The sequence below is a fragment of the Plecotus auritus genome (assembly GCF_963455305.1).
Source record: "Plecotus auritus genome assembly, chromosome: 10".
In the NCBI taxonomy this organism is placed as follows: domain Eukaryota; kingdom Metazoa; phylum Chordata; class Mammalia; order Chiroptera; family Vespertilionidae; genus Plecotus; species Plecotus auritus.
Window position 1 is genome coordinate 10759246 of NC_137785.1, and position 19212 is coordinate 10778457.

Consider the following 19212-nt stretch of genomic DNA (forward strand, 5'->3'; position numbering starts at 1 on the left):
ACATCCCAGTCCCCTTATCCACTTAAATGGTCTTCCATGAGCTGGCTCCAACTGGCCTTATACAGGGAGGTGACCCTGAGGCCATCAGGGGCCTCTCCTGAACCCACCAGTGCCTGATCACTGCGAACACCCCTCCCACATGCCTAGAAGCCGTCTAAAGGGCCAGTGTGGAGGAAGACCCTGGCGGCCCAACCCCAGCCCATCTCACACTCACTCTGGCTCAGGGCAGGTTTCTATTCATATTTTATTTTCCCATTTTTTTGTATGTGGTTTTTCTTTTATTTTTTATTAAATAAAAGCAGAAGGAGAGGGGACCTGTGGTCTCTCAGGCTGTGGGAGACAGCCATGGGCCTCCCCTCCCTCTGTTCAAGGTGCACTGCGCAGTGGGCTTGTGTAAGCTGGGCGGGAGAGCAGCTGGAAGTGCTTGGAGAGGTCAGAGGTCAGGGCCTGCGACCCATCCACACCTCCCAGGAAGACTCAGTGGGCAGGGAGGGAGCCTCCTGGACCCTGACTGGGGCTTATCCTGAGGGCCAAGGGCTGGCAGGGCCAGGGCTTATGCTCCAAGCCACAAGGTGGGCCCCCAGGCTCGGATCCTTCCCCCGACCCAGGAGGAGGAAGGCGTGGCCACGTCCATTCGTTGGAGGGTGCAGGGCTGCGGGCAGGGTTGCTGGACCCTCACTCGTGGACGTCCCAGATCTCAGACAGCAGAGGCGGCAGCTTCTTGTCCTGGAGCCGCAAGGCAAAGACCTGCTCCGAGTGCACGGAGCTGAGGGTGCGCAGGCTCACCAGCTTCATCAGCATGCGGGGGAAGCGCAGCTGGTCCTGCGGGTGGCAGGACGGTGGGTGCTGGCCAGGCCCTGCGCTGTGAGGCTCTGGTCAGCCCACCAGGAGGGCCCCCTCCCCAGGCTGAGCCAGGAGAGCCAGTGTGGGCAGAGGCCAACGAGAGCATGGGGACCCCACCCCTGTGCTTGGACTAGGCGAGCTCCTTGGTGAGGGGACCGGGCCCGAGCACAGGCTCTGCTGGGAGGATATGGGCCCGAGCTCAGGGTGCTGCCAGGGAGGCAGACAAGCCAGGCTCAGACCAGGAGGTAGGACCCCAGCCCCAGCTGACCCCACGCGATCTGGACTTGCTGTGCCTCCCAGCCCCAGGATTGTGTCTCCTCTGCAGGAGGGCAGAGCTGGTACCTGCGGCCTCTTGATGCGCGTGTAGGAGAGCAGCGCCTCCACGTAGGGCTGCTGCAGAGCCTCCACGCGGCTGGGCTCCTGCACGTTGGGCCGGTCGGCTGAGAAGATGTTGATGGCAATGAGGAGGGCATACTCGGCGTCGTCCAGGCCCAGCCGCCGCATGGCCCGGGAGAACTCGAAGATGGGGTTGATGAATTCTACCTGCAGGCCTGCGGGCGGGAGGCGGAGGCCCCCTGATAAACATGCCGCCGGAAACCGGCCCCCACACCCAGCCTGACACTGCCCAGCGGGAAGAGGAAGACAGCACCCACTCTAGTGTTCCTGCCACCTCCGCTCACCCGAGTCCCCACTGCCTGGCGAGTGCCTGGCACAGAGTAGCTGTGCCATAAATCTGGCCCGAGGGAGGGAATGAGATCTGAGAGCTGCCATTTATGCAGTAATTGCTACGCTATCACCACCTTCACTTCTTCTGGGCTTCTCGGGACCTCTCCTCAGGAAAAGGAAGAAGTTTTTGTTTTTGTTTTTATATTTTTTTAAATTAATTTTAGAGAGGAAGGGAGAAGGAGAGAGAAACCAATGAAAGAGAATCATCGAATGGCTGCCTCCTGCACGCCCCCTATTGGGGATCAAGCCCGCAACCCGGGCATGTGCCCTTGACCAGAATCGAACCTGGGACCCTTCAGTCTGCAGGCCGAGGCGCCACACCGGCCAGGGCAAGGACAGCGTTTTAAGCCCAGGTCACATTGTGTCACCCCCTGCAGTGGCTTCCACTGCTCTCAGTGGAATTCATTCCCAAGAGTGACTCATTCATTCATTCGTCAAACTTCCTTGGGTACCTACTACATGCCAGCGGAGCGAGCATTTACAAGACAAAGTCCGTGCTCTGTGGGACTCACACTGGCGTTGAGGGGACAGATAACAAACAGATATGTCGCCTCTCCAGCCTGTGAGGTAGCGGTGAGGTCTAGAGAGCAAGCGAGTGCAGGGAAGGGTAAGGGGGCCGCTGAGAATCATGTCAGAGTCTCAGACAAGGTGGTCCCCCGAGGGGGACACTTGTCGGAGGGCCTCCGTGGAGGGTGACATTTGAGCAAGGACCGGAAGGAGAGGGAGCGAGTTACGAGGAAGCCAGTGTTCCAGGTGGGGTACTACCACCTGTTCTGTCTGAGTCTGCGCGGCTTTCTGGGCCCCGAGACCTTCGGTGTTAAAACTGGGGAGGCCCTGCGGGGGTGGCTCTGTTGGTTGGAGCATCAACCCGGGCACATACCTAGGCTGTGGGTTTGATCCCGGTCAGGGCGTGTACGGGAGGCAACCCACTGATGTGTCTCTCTCCCTTCCTCTCTCTCTCAAATCAATAAAAACATATCCGCCGAAACCGGTTTGGCTCAGTGGATAGAGTGTCGGCCTGCGGACTGAAGGGTCCCAGGTTCGATTCCGGTCAAGGGCATTTACCTTGGTTGCGGGCACATCCCCAGTAGGGGGTGTGCAGGAGGCAGCTGATCGGTTTCTCTCTCATTGATGTTTCTAGCTCTCTATCCCTCTCCCTTCCTCTCTGTAAAAAATCAATAAAATATATTTAAAAATAAATAAATAAATAAAAACATATCCTCGGGTGAGGATTAAAAAAATATATGGGGAAAATAAACACACACACACACACACACACACACACAAAATCAGGAAAACAAAAATTGGGAAGGAACCAAGCAAGCCAGGATAAGCTGGTACCCTCGTTTCGGGCAAAGGGACCAGCAAGTATAAAAGCTCTGAGGCGGGAGTACATTGGATGATTCAAATAAGAAAGAGGAGACCAGTATGGCAGGAGGAGAGTGAGTGAGGAGAGAGGGCAGGAGGTGAAGAGGGAGAGGGAATGGAGCCAGACCCCGCAGGCCCGCGGTACACTTTCCTCCCAGGGAGATGGGAGCCGCGGAGGGTTCCGAGCAGAGGGACATGAGCCGATAGGGTGTTAATAAGATCCTTCTGACTATGTGAACAGACACACTGGGCAGGGGTGGAGGTGGGAGACCAGTGAGGGACCCCTGCCATGGGCTAGGGAGACAACTGAGGCCTGGACTGTGGCAGTGGCAGAGGATGGGGGGGGGTGGGAGTGGTGGGACCCCAACCTTTTCTCCAGCCTGATCTCTGTGCTCCAGCTGCCAAGGCTTCCTTGTAGCTCCTTAAAACTGTCCAGCTCTTGTCCACCTCAGGGCCTTTGCACATGCTGACGCCCTGCCAAAACACTCTCCCCCGCTGTGCCCTGCTGACAACCTCCTATTAAAGGGTGACTGACTGTCCTGGGTGGTGGGAGGGCCGGGAGTTAGAGCAAGGGAAGAGGGGGTGAGAAGCAGACATCTGGGAGTGCAGACAGGTGCCCCGGGGAGAGAGCAGGACTTCCTGAGAAAGACCGGAGGCCGAAAGAGAGGCCTCCACACATGCGGTTCCCCTGGGCAATGCTACTCGCACCTCCCTTTTCCGAGGCGATGCCTCTCAGCCCTCAGCTCGCCTGCACTTCCTCCACAAGCCCACACCCCAAGTTAAGTGCTGAGAGGGCAGGGACTGGGGTTGCCCTAAATAGCTGCGTAGGCTGCACACTTCACAATGGATTGCGATCCAGCCGCCCTCGGGTGGGACCGGGCTGTGGGTGGACAGACTGTCTTTCGAGTCCCACCAAGATGCCTTCCGTGATAGCAGAGACCTCTGTCTCATCCTGCACTGCGTCCTAGCGGGCAGTCAACAATCAATAAACGTGCTCTTACCCGACTGCGGGGGGGACTCAACCCTCACCCCACTTTTTTTTTAGTAATATATTTTATTGATTTTTTTACAGAGAGGAAGGGAGAGGGATAGAGAGTTAGAAACATCGATGAGAGAGAAACATCGATCAGCTGCCTCCTGCACACCTCCTACTGGGGATGTGCCCGCAACCAAGGTACATGCCCTTGACCGGAATCGAACCTGGGACCTTTCAGTCTGCAGGCCGACGCTCTATCCACTGAGCCAAACCGGTTAGGGCTCACCCCACTTTTTTTAAAAGACTTTTTTTTACTGAGAGAGGAAGGAAGAGGGAGAGAGAAACATCAATGTGATGTTTTTGCACGCCTCCTACTACCGGGGATCAAGGCTGCAACCTGGGCATGTGCCCTGATTGGGAATTGAACTGGCAACCTTTCGGTGTATGAGACGACGCCCAGTCAATTGAGCCACAGGCTCACCCCACTTTAGAGATGGAAAAACGGAGGCTCAGACAGGGGTGAGGCAGCCGAGGTCTCCCAGGCAGGTCTCCCCACCCTGCGCCGTCCCCGCCTGCCCTCAGCCGTACCTGCGCGATGGAAGTCGTCCTTGCTGTAGGTGAAGTCCTTCAGGAAAGTGATGCACTCCGTCTCATGGTTGTAGCGTCTGGCCGTCTCCAGCAGCATGATCTGAGGGCAGCAGGGAGGGGGGCAGGCAGGGGTGTGAGGAGCCCCTGTGACTCCTTTGGCCACAGTCCCTCCTCTCCTGGCCTGAAAGGGGGCCCAATCTCACCAGGATCATCCCTGGTCCCTCTGCCCCCCTTCAATCCCCCGTTCTCAGCCACAGCAGCCTGCGGTCAGCACGCTGGACGCTCCCGGCTCTCTCCCTCCTCGTTCCAGCTCGCACAGCACCTTCCGCTCAGGACACTCTCCCCGGTGGTCAGGAGGCACAGGGGAGGGATTTGTGTGTTTTGTTCACCGACATGTGCCCAGCACTTGGAATGGAGCCTGGCACACACTAGGCACTCGATCCTTGTTTGTTACCATTGTTTTGGTTCAAATGCCAACTCCCCCGAACAGCCTTCTTGGCACATTCTCTAAAGTGTGTCCCTCCAGCCTCAGCCCATTTCCTTTCTCCCCTTGGCCCGTGAGAACCTCTGATGATCTTGTTTAGTACTTTGACATTCCTCCGTCAGATATACCCCCACAAAGGCAAGGACTAGAGGGATCTGGCTTGTCCTGGGGCTTATCTTGCAGGCAGGAGGGAAGGGAGGGCCGGCTGTTACCTCAATGGTAGACGCTTTTAGGAGGGCGATCTGGTCCTCACGGCCCAGCTGCAGGAAGCCGGGCACCTGCTTGGCAAAGTCCACGATCTCCTGGACTGAGATGATGGCCAGCTCCGTGAAGTGGGCAAAACGCTGCTGGCGGGCATCACGCGACTGGGGGTCTGCGCCCAGAGGCCAGGGCTGGGACATGGGAGTGGGGGTGGGGTGGGGGGAGAGTTATTCTCTGGACTCTTCCCAAGAACCCAAGGCCAGGGGGGCAACTTGAGGCAAAGCCTGCACCCCGCGAGCTCCTCCTCTCCAAGCCCCTGCCCTCTGGAGCTTCATTCCCTTCCCATGCCAGGCCCATGGCCCCTCAAGGCTGCGCGAGGGGCAGTACCGTGACTTTGGGCTGGTCGGAGAAGGAGCGTTTGTTGCACTGCAGCTGGGCCGCCACCAACTGCTGGATCATTAGTTCCTGAGCAGCTGTTAACTGGACACCCTCGCCTTCCCCGGAGCCCTGGCCACCCCCGTCGGACCCTCCAGGGGAGGCCCCAGGCCCAGAGGCTGAACCGCTGCTGACTCCTGGCGTGGCGGGTGACTGCTGCTGTTGCTGCTGCTTCCGAATCTTCTTCTTCCGGATCTGCTCCTCGGAGAGGACGCCTGTGGGGAGATGCAGGCTTCAGCGGAGGCCCCAGGGCTGGGCAGTGGCCAGGCTGGCACTGCTCCCTCGCGGGCACTCACACTGCTCCCTCATCCCGGCCTCCTTGCACTTGCGCAGCCGGCATTGCTGGCACTTGCGTCGCATGAAGGCGTCCATCTGGCAGGTTCCACCGCCCCGGCAGGCATAACGCCCGGCCCCGCCTCGGACCACGCTGCGGCGGAAGAAGCCCTTGCAGCCTTCACAACTGAGCACGTTGTAGTGGAAGCCGGAGGCCTTGTCCCCGCACACGCGGCACAGCTCGTGGCCCAGCATTTTTGGAGCCGGACCCTTCTTACGCTTGCGCTCTGGCTCCTCTGCTGGGTCCGGGATGACTGGGGTGGGTGGACAGAAGCCATGAGAGAGTCACAAAAACAAACCAGCCAGAGAGACAGGCCCGTGAGAGAGCAGAGGCAAAGAGCCAGAGTACCGAGGCTGACCCAGGGAGATGGCGATTCAGGGGGAAAGATGTGTATGTCAGCAAACCCCAAGAATGAATCAAAATGAGGTGTCGAGGAGAAGAAAAAAATATCAACAAGAAATCAGAGCCTCCTGTCCTCATTTCTGTTTTCTTTCTTTCTTCCTGGATCCCTCCGCCTGCCTTCCATACCAACTCCCAGCCCGTTTCTGGGCCCCGTCTCACCCACGCTGCAGGCTGAGCCGACCCCATCACTGCCTGGGACATCAGGGTCCGGGCCCCCAGGCCACGGCTCAGGACGCTCCTCCTTCACAACGGGTTTAGAAGAGGGGGCGCTGGGCTGAGGGGGGACATTTCCTGAGAGAGGGAGGTATAGTGAGTTTCTCCTGACAAGTGTGTGATGGAGCAGTGGGCTGGGCTGGGAAGGGGCTCACTCACCAGGCAAGGGGGTATTCTGGGAACTTGAGGTAGGGGTGGACATGGTGGGGTCACGGAGCAGCCTGCAAAATACAGGGGGACGGGGAGCCTTGTGGGCCAGGGAAATTCAGCCACAGGTCTTGAGGGGAACACCTTTCTTCCAACGTTCCCAGATTCCTCCCTCACAGCATTCAGAACCCAACCCCAGTCCCCCGATTCTAAGAGGGCCCGCCCCTTGTGCTTCAGGACAGCCTCCGGCTTGGCCTCAAGCCACGTCCTCATCTAGATCCCGCCCTCCGTAGGCTCCGCCCACTCCAGGTCCCGCCCACCCGCTCTGTCCACTTCTTCCCACTAAGTTTCATCCCACCTACTCTTACTCCATCCCACCTCTGCTGAGGAAGAAAACCCATCTCTCATTCCATCCCCACCTCCTCCTATTATGCTCCGCCCCCATCCTTTCCACCTTCCAGGTTCCACCCTCACTCCTCCCATAATGCGCCTGCGGATCACTTTGCCCCGCTCCATCGGTACCCTTCCCCCCCCCCCCCATCCCGACCCATTCCCTCTCATTAAGCCCCGCCTCCATCCCGCCCATCAGGCTCCGCTCCCACACCTCTCTCCAGGTCCCGCCCCTCTCCAAACACCAGTGGGGGGCGGGGCTCATGGCTGCGCGCGAGGGTCTCGTGGGCGGTCTCTCGCGGGGTCTCCTGCTCCTGTTGCCCTGGAAACAGCCGGGGGCGACGCGAGCTACGGAAAGGAGAGGGAGAAGGAGAGAAGGGCTGAGCAGAGAAGTGCGGGGAACTCCGGGAAGCCTCCGGGAAGCCCCGGGCTTGGGGCGCTTCCCGCATCTCCCCACACTCGGATGCACCTGCGCCTGTCTCCTTACTCTGCTTCTCTTTCTCCTCTTCTCTGTCCCCTGTAGGCCACCGCCGCTCCGGTCTTCTCAAAAGTAACTTCGCCACTTCTTCCGGCAACCCCACTGTGCATCACTTCCGGCAAGGGGAGGGGAGTCGCGGGTGACGGACTTCCGGTCCGCGTGGAGCTAGCCCAGTCAGTAGCCCCGCAGGGGAGTCGTGCACCCTTTGGAAGTTGACCCTCCCGGCAGGTCCACTGAAGGCGAAAGCGTTCCGGACTCATTCGGTCAGACGTGGCCAGTGCCAAACCTCCCCGGCAGGCGCGAGTGTTTCTCTGGGCTCCCGGGAAAAGACTGACTCGGCATGTATCTCCCCAACTAGAGCTCCTTTTCGCACAGGACGGAGTTAAAGCACGTTTGTCCTTTTTTGGTTGTTATAAGTTTTCTCATTTTGGAGATGCTCTGATTATTAGTTTTAAATAAGTTAAATTACAAATCTTGACCCAGAACAAAGACATTTTTTAAGTAACTTAGTGATAGAAAGAAGTAAAATACCATAGCCTTCTTCCTAGTAAAAAAGACACAACTAATAGTTTTTAAAGAAAACTCAAACCCTAACCGGTTTGGCTCAGTGGATAGAGCATCGGCCTGCAGACTGAAAGGTCCCAGGTTCGATTCTGGTCAAGGGCATGTACCTTGGTTGTGGGCACAACCCCAGTGGGAGGTGTGCGGGAGGCAGCTGATCGACGTTTCTAACTATCTCCCTTCTTTTCTGTAAAAAACCAATAAAACATCCTATCTAATAAAAGAGTAATATGCAAATTAACCATCACTCCGCTACACCCACAAGCCACACCCAAAAGGCACGCCCACCAGCCAATCAGGAGTGAATATGCAAATAAACCCAACCAAGATGGCTATGGCCACAGAGAGCAGGAGGGAGGCTTGGGTTTCCACGGCGATGGAAGAAGCCAAGCTTTCCGCCTGCCCTTGGGGGCCCAGGCCTCCACTCAAGGCTACAAAGTTTCAATGATAGAAGATACATAAAACCAAACAGAAATGGCGGTAGCCACGGAGCTGGAAAGAGCAGGAGGCTAGGGTTGCCCCGGTGATGGAGGAAGCCAAGCTTTCAAGCTTTCCGCACACCCTGGCTGGTCCAGGCCTCCGCTTAAGGCTACAAAGTTTCAATTATAGAAGATACATAAATCCCAAAAAAATGGCTGCCACCTCAGAGCAAGCAGAAGGCTTGGCTCCGCTCCAGGCTACAAAGTTTCAATTGTAGAAGATAAATAAACCCCAGATACCAGGGCCTCCTCTTGGGTCGCCAGGGGGCTTGGCCGGCCTGCAAACCACCACAGGCCCCTCACCCAGGCTGCCCCACGTCCCAAGGGAACCCCCACCCTGATCCGGGACACCCTTCAGGGCAAACCAGCTGGCCCCCACCCGTGCACCAGGCCTCTAACCTATCTAATAAAAGAGTAATATGCAGATTGACCATCACTCCAACACACAAGATGGCTGCCCCCATGTGGTCAAAGATCCTGCCCCCATGTGGACACAAGATGGCCACCACAAGATGGCCAGCAAGGGAGTGCAGTTGGGAGAGACCAGGCCTGCAAGGGAGGGCAGTTGTGGGCGATCAGGCCAGCAGGGGAGGGCAGTTGAGAGGGACCAGGCCTGCAGGGGAGGGCAGTTGGGGGCGATCAAGCCTGCAGGGGAGGGCAGTTAGGGGTGACCAAGCCGGCAGAGGAGGGAAGTTGGGGGAGACCAGGCCTGCAGGGAAAGGCAGTTGGGAGGGACCCAGGCCTGCAGGGGAAAGCAGTTGGGGGGGACCAGGCCTGCAGGGGAGGGCAGTTAGGGGTGACCAGGCCTGCAGGGGAGGGCAGTTAGGGGAAAACAGGCTGGCAGGGGAGCAGTTAGGCATCAATCAGGCTGGCAGGGTAGTGGTTAGGGGGTGATCAGGCTGGCAGGCAGGCGAGCAGTTGGGAGCCAGCAGTCCTGGATTGTGAGAGGGATGTCCGACTGCCCACCGGGGGATCGAGCCTAAATGGGCAGTCGGACATCCCTTGAGGGGTCCCAGATTGGAGAGGGTGCAGGCTGGGCTGAGGGACACCCCCCTCCCCTGTGCACGAATTTCGTGCACCGGGCCTCTAGTATTTAAAAAAAAAGAAAAAGAAAACTCAGAATACTTGAACAGGTAAAAGATGGAAGTTGTTGCAAAGTCTTCCCCCTCCCCCCATGACAATCAGCTCTATATTGAGCATGTATACCTTTTTTAAAAATGGGAATGTCTGACCCATGATTTTTGTAGCTTGTTTGGTCCATTTGGCATGGCCTTGAAGCTGTGAAGTTTTTCATCTGAGGATGTTACCATTAAAATGAATGGTTAAACCCAGCTGGTGTGGCTCAGTGGTTGAATATGGACCTATGAACCAGGAGGTCAGGTTTCGAGTCCGGTCAGGCCACATGCCCAGATTGCCGGATGGATCCTTTGTGGGGGGCGTGTAGGAGGCTGCCAATCAATGATTCTCTCTCATTGATGTTTCTATCTCTTTCTCCCTCTCCCTTCCTCTCTAAAATCAATAATTTAAAAAATATATATTTTTAAAAACACACAAAAAAGTGGTTACGGTGGGCATCAGGGGGGATGGCTGAACCAACGTCTGCTTTCTCACTGTGTAATGTTAAGCCAAGCTGTTTACCCTCCTGTGCCTCTGTTTCTTCATCTGTAAATTGGGAACGAGACTTCATTGCATTGTCATTATGATTAAGTGAAGTAAAACGCATGTTCTGGGCCAGGCTCCAATCAGGAGCCCAGTATGTTGGAGCTAGTTTATTCTTGCAGATGTTAAAGTTGTGTTTAACTTTTCTTTTTTTTCTTTTTTTTTTTTTAATATATTTTATTGATTTTTTACAGAGAGGAAGGAAGAGTGATAGATAGTCAGAAACATCGATGAGAGAGAAACATCGACCAGCTGCCTCCTGCACACCTCCCACTGGGGATGTGCCCGCAACCAACTTACATGCCCTTGACCGGAATCGAACCCGGGACCCCTCAGTCCGCAGGCTGACGCTCTATCCACTGAGCCAAACCGGTTTTGGCTGTGTTTAACTTTTCACTATCAGCACAGAGCAAAGGGCTGAAATAGACTGGAGGTGAATTGCAACAGTTTTGGAGCAAGTCACATTCCTCTCAGTCTCGGGGGAAATTATTTGTATTTCTTTTTGAGGCAGGATGGCAAGAAGCTAGGAAAATTCCTTGGCAAGTGGGATGAGGAAACTGAGACAGATAGTTGAACAAACTGGTGGAACCATTTATAGCCAGATACAGGTCACCAGGGCCAAAAGCCTTGGGTACCTAGCAATGGGCAAAGCTGGTGCTGAACCTGGCCCCCAGGGTGGCCTTTCCTCCCCTGACACATCCTTGGCCATGCGGTGTTGACCCGCCCCTGAGCTTTCCTCCCTGGAGATAACATCTAGGCCTCAGTTGTATTTCAGCTCCAAGCCCCTGAAAAGCAAAAAGCAGCAAAACCAGGCCAGCAACACCAGGACCAGCTAGTTACTAATCACCCCTGACACTGACCAATCAGTGGAGACCGCGATCCCGCAATGATACAGCTGGAGCCCTAGCCGGGTTGGCTCAGTGGACGGAGCATCAGCCTGCGGACTCAAGAGCCCCTGGTTCGATCCCGGTCAGGGGCACATGCCTGGGTTGTTGGCTCGATCCCCAGTGGGGGGCGAGAGGCAGCTGATCAATGATCCTCTCTCATCATTGATGTTTTTATCTCTTTCTCCCTCTCCTTTCCTCTCTGAAATCAATAAAAAAATAAAAATAAACATATATATTAAAAAAGAAAGCATCAAACAGACTGTCAAATTACAGGGGTAAGGTTAGGGAGAGGTGGGGGTAATAAGAGATCAACTGAAGGACTTATATGCATGTATATAAGAGTAACCAACGGATGCAAAACATTGGGGGGTGAGGGCATGTATGGGAGTGGGGTGGGGGTGGGGGGCAATGGTAAGATATGTACACATATAATACCTTAATAAAAATTTGAAAAGAAAAAAAAAAAAAAAAAGAGCCCTAACTGGTTTGGCTCAGTGGATAGAGCGTCAGCCTGCAGACTGAAAGGTCCCAGGTTCGATTCCGGTCAAGGGCATGTACCTTGGTTGCGGGCACATCCCCAGTTGGAGGTGTGCAAGAGGCAGCTGATCGATATTTCTTTTTTTTTTTTTAATATATTGTATTGATTTTTTACAGAGAGGAAAAGAGAAGAATAGAGAGTTAGAAACATTGATGAGAGAGAAATATCCATCAGCTGCCTCCTGCACACCTCCTATTGGGGATGTGCCCGCAAGCAAAGTACATGCCCTTGACCGTAATCGAACCTGGGACCTTTCAGTCCGCAGGCCAACGCTCAATTCACTGAGCCAAACCGGTCAGGGTTGATCGATGTTTCCAACTCTCTTTCCCTCTCCCTTCCTCTCTGTAAAAAAATCAATAAAATATATTTTTTTTAAAAAAAAAAGAAAAGAGCCCTAACCGGTTTGGCTCAGTGGATAGAGCGTCAGCCTGCGGACTGAAGGGTCCCAGGTTCGATTCCGGTCAAGGGCATGTACCTTGGTTGCGGGCACATCCCCAGTAGGGGGCGTGCAGGAGGCAGCTGATTGATGTTTCTCATCGATGTTTCTGACTATCTATCCCTCTTCCTTCCTCTCTGTAAAAAATCAATAAAATATATTAAAAAAAAAAAGAAAAGAAAAGAAAACGATACACCTGGAAAAGCTGATCATATTCTGTTGAGATCCTTCCCTAAGACCTCTCCTAACTCCCAGTCTTTAAAACCCTCAAAACTAAGAACCCAGCCTGCACTTCCCCTCCAGGGAGCACACCCAAGCCTTTCCCTTTCCCTCTCCCCCGCCCCCCAACAGTGTGCATCTCCTAAATTTCTAAGGACCCCCCATGAGACTTGCAACCAGAAGTGCAATGGGCAGCGGCAGCCTGCACCCCCCCGCCCCCCACTGGGGATGGAGCCTGCCACATAGGCATGTGTCCTGACCGGGAATCCAACTGCGACCTCCTGGCTCACAGGTCAATGCTCAACCACTGAGCCACGCCAGCCAGGCCCAGCTGCTTTTTGGAGGACGTGTATTAAAGCTGGGGACAGTGAACAAGGAAGGGCCTAAGGATAGAAGAAGCAGCAGGAGGGAGACGAGGCAGACTAGAAATGTCATAGAAAAGAAATGAGCCAAGGCGGGGCTGCAGGCAGCTCGCTGGAGAGTCAGAGAAAAGAGTTCAGGGGATCAGCTCAGGACGAGCTGCTGCTGCCCATTGCTCCTCTGGTTGCAAGTCCCATGGGGAGGTCTCTTCCTCTTTGAAATCAATAAAAATATATTAAAAAAATAAAAAAATAGCCCTAACCGCTTTGGCTCAGTGGATAGAGCGTCGGCCTGCAGACTCAAGGGTCCCAGGTTTGATTCCGGTCAAGGGCATGTACCTTGGTTTCGGGCACATCCCCAGTAGGGGGTGTGCAGGAGGCAGCTGATCGATGTTTCTCTCTCATCGATGTTTCTAACTCTCTATCCCTCTCCCTTCCTCTCTGTAAAAAATCAATAAAATATATTAAAATAAAATAAAATAAAAATAAAGTGTACAATTTTCCCGGCCCGCGTGGCTCAGTGGTTGAGCATCGACCCATGAACCAGGAGGTCACGGTTTGATTCCCGGTCAGGGCACATGCCTGGGTTGTGGGTTCAATCCCCAGTAGGGGGTGTGCAGAAAGCAACTGATCCATGATTCTCTCTCATCATTGATGTTTCTAGCTCTCTCTCCCTCTCCCTCTCTAAAATCAATAAAAACATATTTTTTTTAAATGTAGGTGTACAATTTGATGGGTTTTAGTATATACATGGAATTGTTGCAGCCACCACCGCTATTTATAATACTTTTGTCACCACTGAAAAAGGAACCCCATATCCACTAAATCCGAGCTTGCCAGTCAGTGGTCCGTGAGGTCCGAAGGGCTGGCGACCGCTGCACTGAATCACCCTCAATTATCCCATCCCAAGCCCTGGGCAACCATTCATCTACTTTCTGTCTCTATGGATTTGTTTATCCTGGCAAACTCCATTTCCCACAGGCGGAATCCTAGGCTATATGTCCTCCGGTGTCTGGCTTCTTTCATTTAGCATAAGGTTTTCAAGGCTCACCCCTGTTGTACCACGTATTCGTGTCTGTTGTGTCTGCATACTGACTCCACCGTCTGGCTAGACCGCAGTGTACTGATTCATTCATCTGCTGATTCATTCATCTGCTGATGGACATTTGGGTTGCTTCCGTTCTTGCATATAGGACTGCGATGAACATTCAGACGCAAGTTGTTGTGAAGGTGTGTTTCCATTTCTCTTGGGTACACACCTAGGAGTGGAATTGCTGGATCATCTATATGGGGATTGAACGTTCAACCTTTTGAGGGCTGCCAGACCACATGCATTATATTCCCACCAGTGACATGGGAGGATTTCAGCTTCTCTACACCCTTAACAACACTTGTTATTATCTATCTTTTTTATTATAGCCATTCCAGTGGGTGCCAAGTGATATTTCATTGTGGTTTTAATTTGCACTTCTCTGAGAGCCTATTGATTTTTTTTTTTATCACAAATAATTTGTAACAGGTAATTCTGCTTTTACTAGTGAAACTCGGGGATAATACAGCGGAACTATGTCCCCAACAACAACATATCATTTTACTTCACCAACTGCAATAAAAAGAGAAATAAACGGAGCTTGTAATAAAGTGATTTGTACTTCAACGTAGGTACACAAGAGAGATAGGATATGGGAGTCAGGTCTTACTTTGAAACCTAGAATTACTGTGAATTTGAAAGCTACAGGGCAGTCTGACACAGGAGTGTTGTATCACCAACTCACATGCCTCAAATAGCATTGTCTGGGTGATGTGATTCTTCCAAAATTGTGGCCAAGTCTTAACGAAAGTTATCAATAAGACGAGGCAGGAACAATTTGGCATATTTATTTATATGTATATTTTAATATATTTTTATTGATTTCAGAGAGAAGGGAGAGGGAGAGATAGAAACATCAATGATGAGACAGAAACATTGATCGGCTGCCTACTGCACACCCCCTCCTGGGGATCGAGCCTGCAACCCTGAGCATGTGCCCTGACCAGGAATGGAACTGTGAGCTCCTGGCTCCTAGATCAATGCTCAGCCACTGAGCCACACCCGCCTGTGTAAATTTGGCATATTTAAAAAGCAACAAGGAGGCCAGGGTGGCTAGAGCTGAGTGGTGTGAGGAGGAGGGGACAAAGTAAGATCCAAGTGGGATGGAGGTCCGATCATGAGGCCCTCTGGGCCAGACCTGTCCAACACTGGCTGGGCATTCACAAAAAAAAAAAAGAAAACAACTACAAAAACAACAAGAAAGAACAGTCTTTTGCCCTCCGTGACTACAAGTGGACTACACTTCCCAGACTTCCTTGCAGCTAGGTGAGACCAGGAGACTGTGTTCTGGCCAAGGGAACCTGGAGTGAAAGTAATAGGCCTCTGCGAGGTAGAAAGAAAGACTCTGGGCTGACTCAAAGATGCCTGGAGCCTCAAGATCTGGATTCAAATCCCCACAGAGTACAGGAGGGCTGTCCCCTCCCCTGCCCCACACTTCAAGTCCCCCCTTCCCTTCTATAAAATATGCACTGCCCTAGCAGGCTTAGCTCAGTGGATAGAGCATCGGCCAGTGGACTCAACGGTCCCAGGTTCAATTCCGGTCAAGGACACGTGCCCAGTTTGTGGGCTTGATCCCCAGTGGGAGGGTGTGTAGGAGGCAGCCAATCAATGATTCTCTCTCATCATTGATGTTTCTTTCTCTCTCCCTCTCTCCCCCTCTTCCTTCCTGTCTGAAATCACTAAAAAAATATTTTTAAAATATGCACAATAGCCCTAACCGGTTTGGCTCGGTGGATAGAGCGTCAGCCTGTGGACTGAAGGGTTCCAGGTTTGATTCCAGTCAAGGGCATGTACCTTGGTTGCAGGCACATCCCCAGTAGGAGGTGTGCAGGAGGCAGCTGATCGATGTTTCTCTCTCATCAGTGTTTCTAACTCTCTCTCTCCCTTCCTCTCTGTAAAAAAATCAATAAAATATCCTATCTAATAAAGAGGGAATATGCTAATTGACCATCACTCTGTCACAAAGATGGCTGCACCCACAGCTGAGGCCAAGTTCCCATAAGGAGCCTTAACGAGCAATCAGCAGGGACCTGAGGGTACGCCCTCCCCCGCCCCCATGTGGCTTAACAGGGGACCTCAGGCTGTGTCCCCCACCTGGCAGGGCTTGATAGAGGACCTCAAGGTGCGCTTACCATCCTGGTGCTGGGCTAGGGGATCTCAGGCTGCTCCCCCCGCCCCAGTGCCAGGCCGGGGGACCTCAGGCCCCACCCTCCGCCCCAGCACCAGGCCAGGGGACCTGAGGTTGCCCACCCCCTACCTGGCTGGGCTTGACAGGGGACCTCAGGCCATGGCCCCCACCCAGCAGGGCTTGACGCGGGACCTCAAGGTGCACCCCCAGTGCTGGGTCAGGGGAACTCAGGTCACGCCCCCACCCAGTGGGGCTTGATAGGGGAACCTGAGGCTGCGCCCCCCTCCCAGTGCTGGACGGGGTGACCTGAGGTTGTGCCCCCTCAGGCCACGCCCCCCCATCCTGGCGCTGGGCCAGGGGACCTGAGGCTACGCCCCTTGCCCAGCAGGGCTTGACAAGGGTGGGACTGGCCGGGTCTGGATCTAGCCCAATGAGGGGGGGCGCAGCCGGGTCTGGGTCTCACGCGATTTTGAGGTGCATGTGGGTGGGTGGGGATTTGATTCTGGGTCCCATGGTGTGCCCCAGACTCTGACAGGAGGAATGTTTTCATATACATTTTACTAATTTTCTTTCATCTCTGACACTTCTATTATAGAGAAAGGGCAAATAGCAATATTAAATTATTTCCTCTAATTAATCTCCTTTTAATGTTCACAAATTTCATGCACCGGGTCACTAGTGTGTATGTGTGTGTGTGTGTGTGTGTGTGTGTGTGTGTGTATTTTTTATATATATATTTATATTTATATTTATATTTATATTTCAAAATGTAGCTTTAAAAAAGTATGCACAATAATCCCTCTTTTACAAGGTTTCTGGGCCATTAAATAAAATGGTGGATTGAAAAATCTAGTAATTTCTTATCCAATTTTGAGATGGTGCTGAGCAAGTCTGACAACTCAGAAAGGAGTCAGGTCTGAGCCTAACCTCAAGGGTCACCTAGTCTGGTGGTGGAGGTCGACCTGGTCACAAACCATCATGTGACAAAATGGGGTGACCCAGGTCTCCTTTGCTGAGTGTGTTCAGAAGACATCTCCCAGTTTCCTTGGGCAGGGGCAGTGGTGGGGCCCCTTTTCCCATGGAGTGGGCAGTGGGAAGGGCAGGGGCAAAAGCAGGGAAGCTTTAAAAAGCCGGATGTGGCCCTGACCGGTTTGGCTCAGTGGATAGAGCGTCGGCCTGCGGACTGAAGGGTCCTGGGTTCAATTCCGGTTAGGGGCACATGCCTGGGTTGTGGGCTCGATCCCCGGGGTGGGTGGTGGGGGTGTGGGATGAGGCCAATTGGTGATTCTCTCTCATCATTGATGTTTCTGTCTCTCTCTCCCTCTCCCTTCTTCTCTGAAATCAATAAAAATATATTTTATAAAAAATACTTGTTGGATGGCAGAGAATTAAGTTGAATTAAGAGACTGGTTCTTCATTGTTACAAGAAAGCTCATCAGATATCAGTGCCAATGTAAAAACGTTGCATGCAGAGTCAACCAGTTTTATAGCGAGCATACTAATTTTTAAAGGACTTCCAAAAAATGTCTGTTGAAATTTATGTGAAAAATAAATGTAACTGTATTACCGGAATTCATGTAAAAATAGTCCATCAGAAAATACTTTCCTCATACTGGTTAGGGAATAATCACAAATCTAGCTGTTAGAAATATGGTTCATAAAGTTTGAAGAAGTCATAAACTAGGACTTAAAAGAAAAAAAAACACAAAACGCTCGCGCGTGTGTGTGTGTAAATAGGACCACACCGCCACCATGTGGCCATTTGGGAAAATGCAGGCTGGGACTGGGATAGTGCAGAATCCAGGTGGGATCCTGAAGGATCAAGATAAAATATTCTGGGGACCCTTCTCCCCCTCCCCACGTGGGAGTCCGTTCTGTAGGACTCTTCCCCCTCCATACGTGGGAGTCTGTACTTGTTCTTCAATAAATCTCCACCTTTGCTATACCACTTTCTATCCGTGGATTCATTCTTCGATTCCAGCAGACAAAGAATCCGGGTTCCAGTCCAAAAATTCGGGGTATCACCTCCTCTGAAGAATAGCCCTATATCATTATTGTGGCTGCACCAGTCTGCATTCCCACCAGCAGTGCACGAGGGTTTTTTTTTTTTCTCCGCATCCTCGCCTAATTTATCCCAAGAAACTAGAAACACCAATCAGAAAGAATATATGCGCCCCTATGTTCATAGCGGCACAATTCACCATAGCTAAGATTTGGAAACAGCCTAAGTGCCCATCAGCAGATGAGTGGATTAAAAAAGGAGGTGCATCTACACAATGGAATACTAAAAAAGAAGGAATTCTTACCATTTGCAACAGCATGGATGGAACTGGAGAGCATAATGCTAAGCGAAATAAGCCAGTCAGAGAAAGATAAATATCACATGATCTCACTCATTTGTGGAATATAATGAACAACATAAACTGATGATCAAAAACAGATCCAGAGACAGAGAAGCATTGATCAGACCGTCAAATCTCAGAGGGAAGGTAGGGGAGGGTGGGGGTAAGGGGGAGAGATCAACCAAATGACTTGTATGCATACATATAAGCCTAACCAATGGACACAGACAACAGGGGTGTGAGGGCATGAGTGGCAGTGTGAGGGGGGGGGCAATGGGGCGATAAAGACACATATGTAATACCTTAATCAATAAAGGAAAAAAAGATAAAATATTCTGCCTTAGCCGGTTTTGCTGAGTGGATAGAGCGTTGGCCTATGGATTGAAGGGTCTTGGGTTCAATTCCGGTCAAGAGCATGTACCTCGGTTGCAGGCTTGATCCCCAGCCCTGGTCTGGTTGGGTCCGTGTGGGAGGCAACCAATCGAAACCAATCAATGTTTCTCTCTCTCTCTCTTTCTCTCTCTCTAAAAAAAATCAATGAAAAAATACCCTCTAGCCCTAACCGGTTTGGCTCAATGGATAGAGCGTCGGCCTGCGGACTCAATGATCCCAGGTTCGATTCTGGTCAAGGGCATGTACCTTGGTTGCGGGCACATCCCCAGTAGGAGGTGTGCAGGAGGCAGCTGATTGATGTTTCTCTCTCATCAGTGTTTCTAACTCTCTCTCTCCCTTCCTCTCTGTAAAAAATCAATAAGATATATTTTAAAAAATATATGCTCTAGTGAGGAATAACAACAACAAAAAAAAAGATAAAGTATTCCAACTGTTGAGACAGAGGAGGGGGAGATGTGGTGAAAGTTACTAGAGAAACTGACTCTGTGCCTGCTGTGCCAGGGAAACCTCCCTTGGTGCTCAGAGTGGGTTGTTAA

The 19212-nt window shown here is 52.5% G+C and overlaps 1 protein-coding gene across 6 annotated transcripts; it reads right to left on the reverse strand.

Annotated features, from left to right (window-relative positions):
• Window positions 1-221: 221 nt before the first annotated feature.
• NR1H2 (nuclear receptor subfamily 1 group H member 2) lies at window positions 222-7714 on the reverse strand. 6 transcript variants are annotated; one of them, XM_080645436.1, is made up of 10 exons: window positions 7595-7705; window positions 7322-7455; window positions 6730-6791; window positions 6517-6648; window positions 5918-6208; window positions 5574-5836; window positions 5198-5377; window positions 4502-4601; window positions 1186-1394; window positions 222-747 (listed from the first exon to the last, which is right to left on the reverse strand). In XM_080645436.1, exons 3-10 carry the CDS (start codon window positions 6770-6772, stop codon window positions 676-678), a joined length of 1290 nt encoding a protein of 429 aa, XP_080501562.1. In that variant the 5' UTR covers window positions 6773-6791; window positions 7322-7455; window positions 7595-7705; the 3' UTR covers window positions 222-675. The 6 variants fall into 6 exon arrangements, with proteins under 6 accessions (XP_080501562.1, XP_080501560.1, XP_080501563.1 ...); XM_080645434.1 differs by having other exon boundaries at window positions 223-822; window positions 7595-7714; XM_080645437.1 differs by having other exon boundaries at window positions 226-726.
• Between the last annotated feature and the right edge of the window lie 11498 nt (window positions 7715-19212).

Bases quoted from the DNA above. Each gene is read 5' to 3' on its own strand.
- NR1H2 (XM_080645433.1), bottom strand. From the start codon at position 6,772: ATGTCCACCCCTACCTCAAGTTCCCAGAATACCCCCTTGCCTG. The intron at 6,209-6,516 runs GTGAGACGGGGC...CACCCACCCCAG, and splicing joins CGGCTCAGCCTGCAGCGTGG to TCATCCCGGACCCAGCAGAG. The intron at 863-1,185 runs GTACCAGCTCTG...AGAGCCTCACAG, and splicing joins CGCGCATCAAGAGGCCGCAG to CGCAGGGCCTGGCCAGCACC.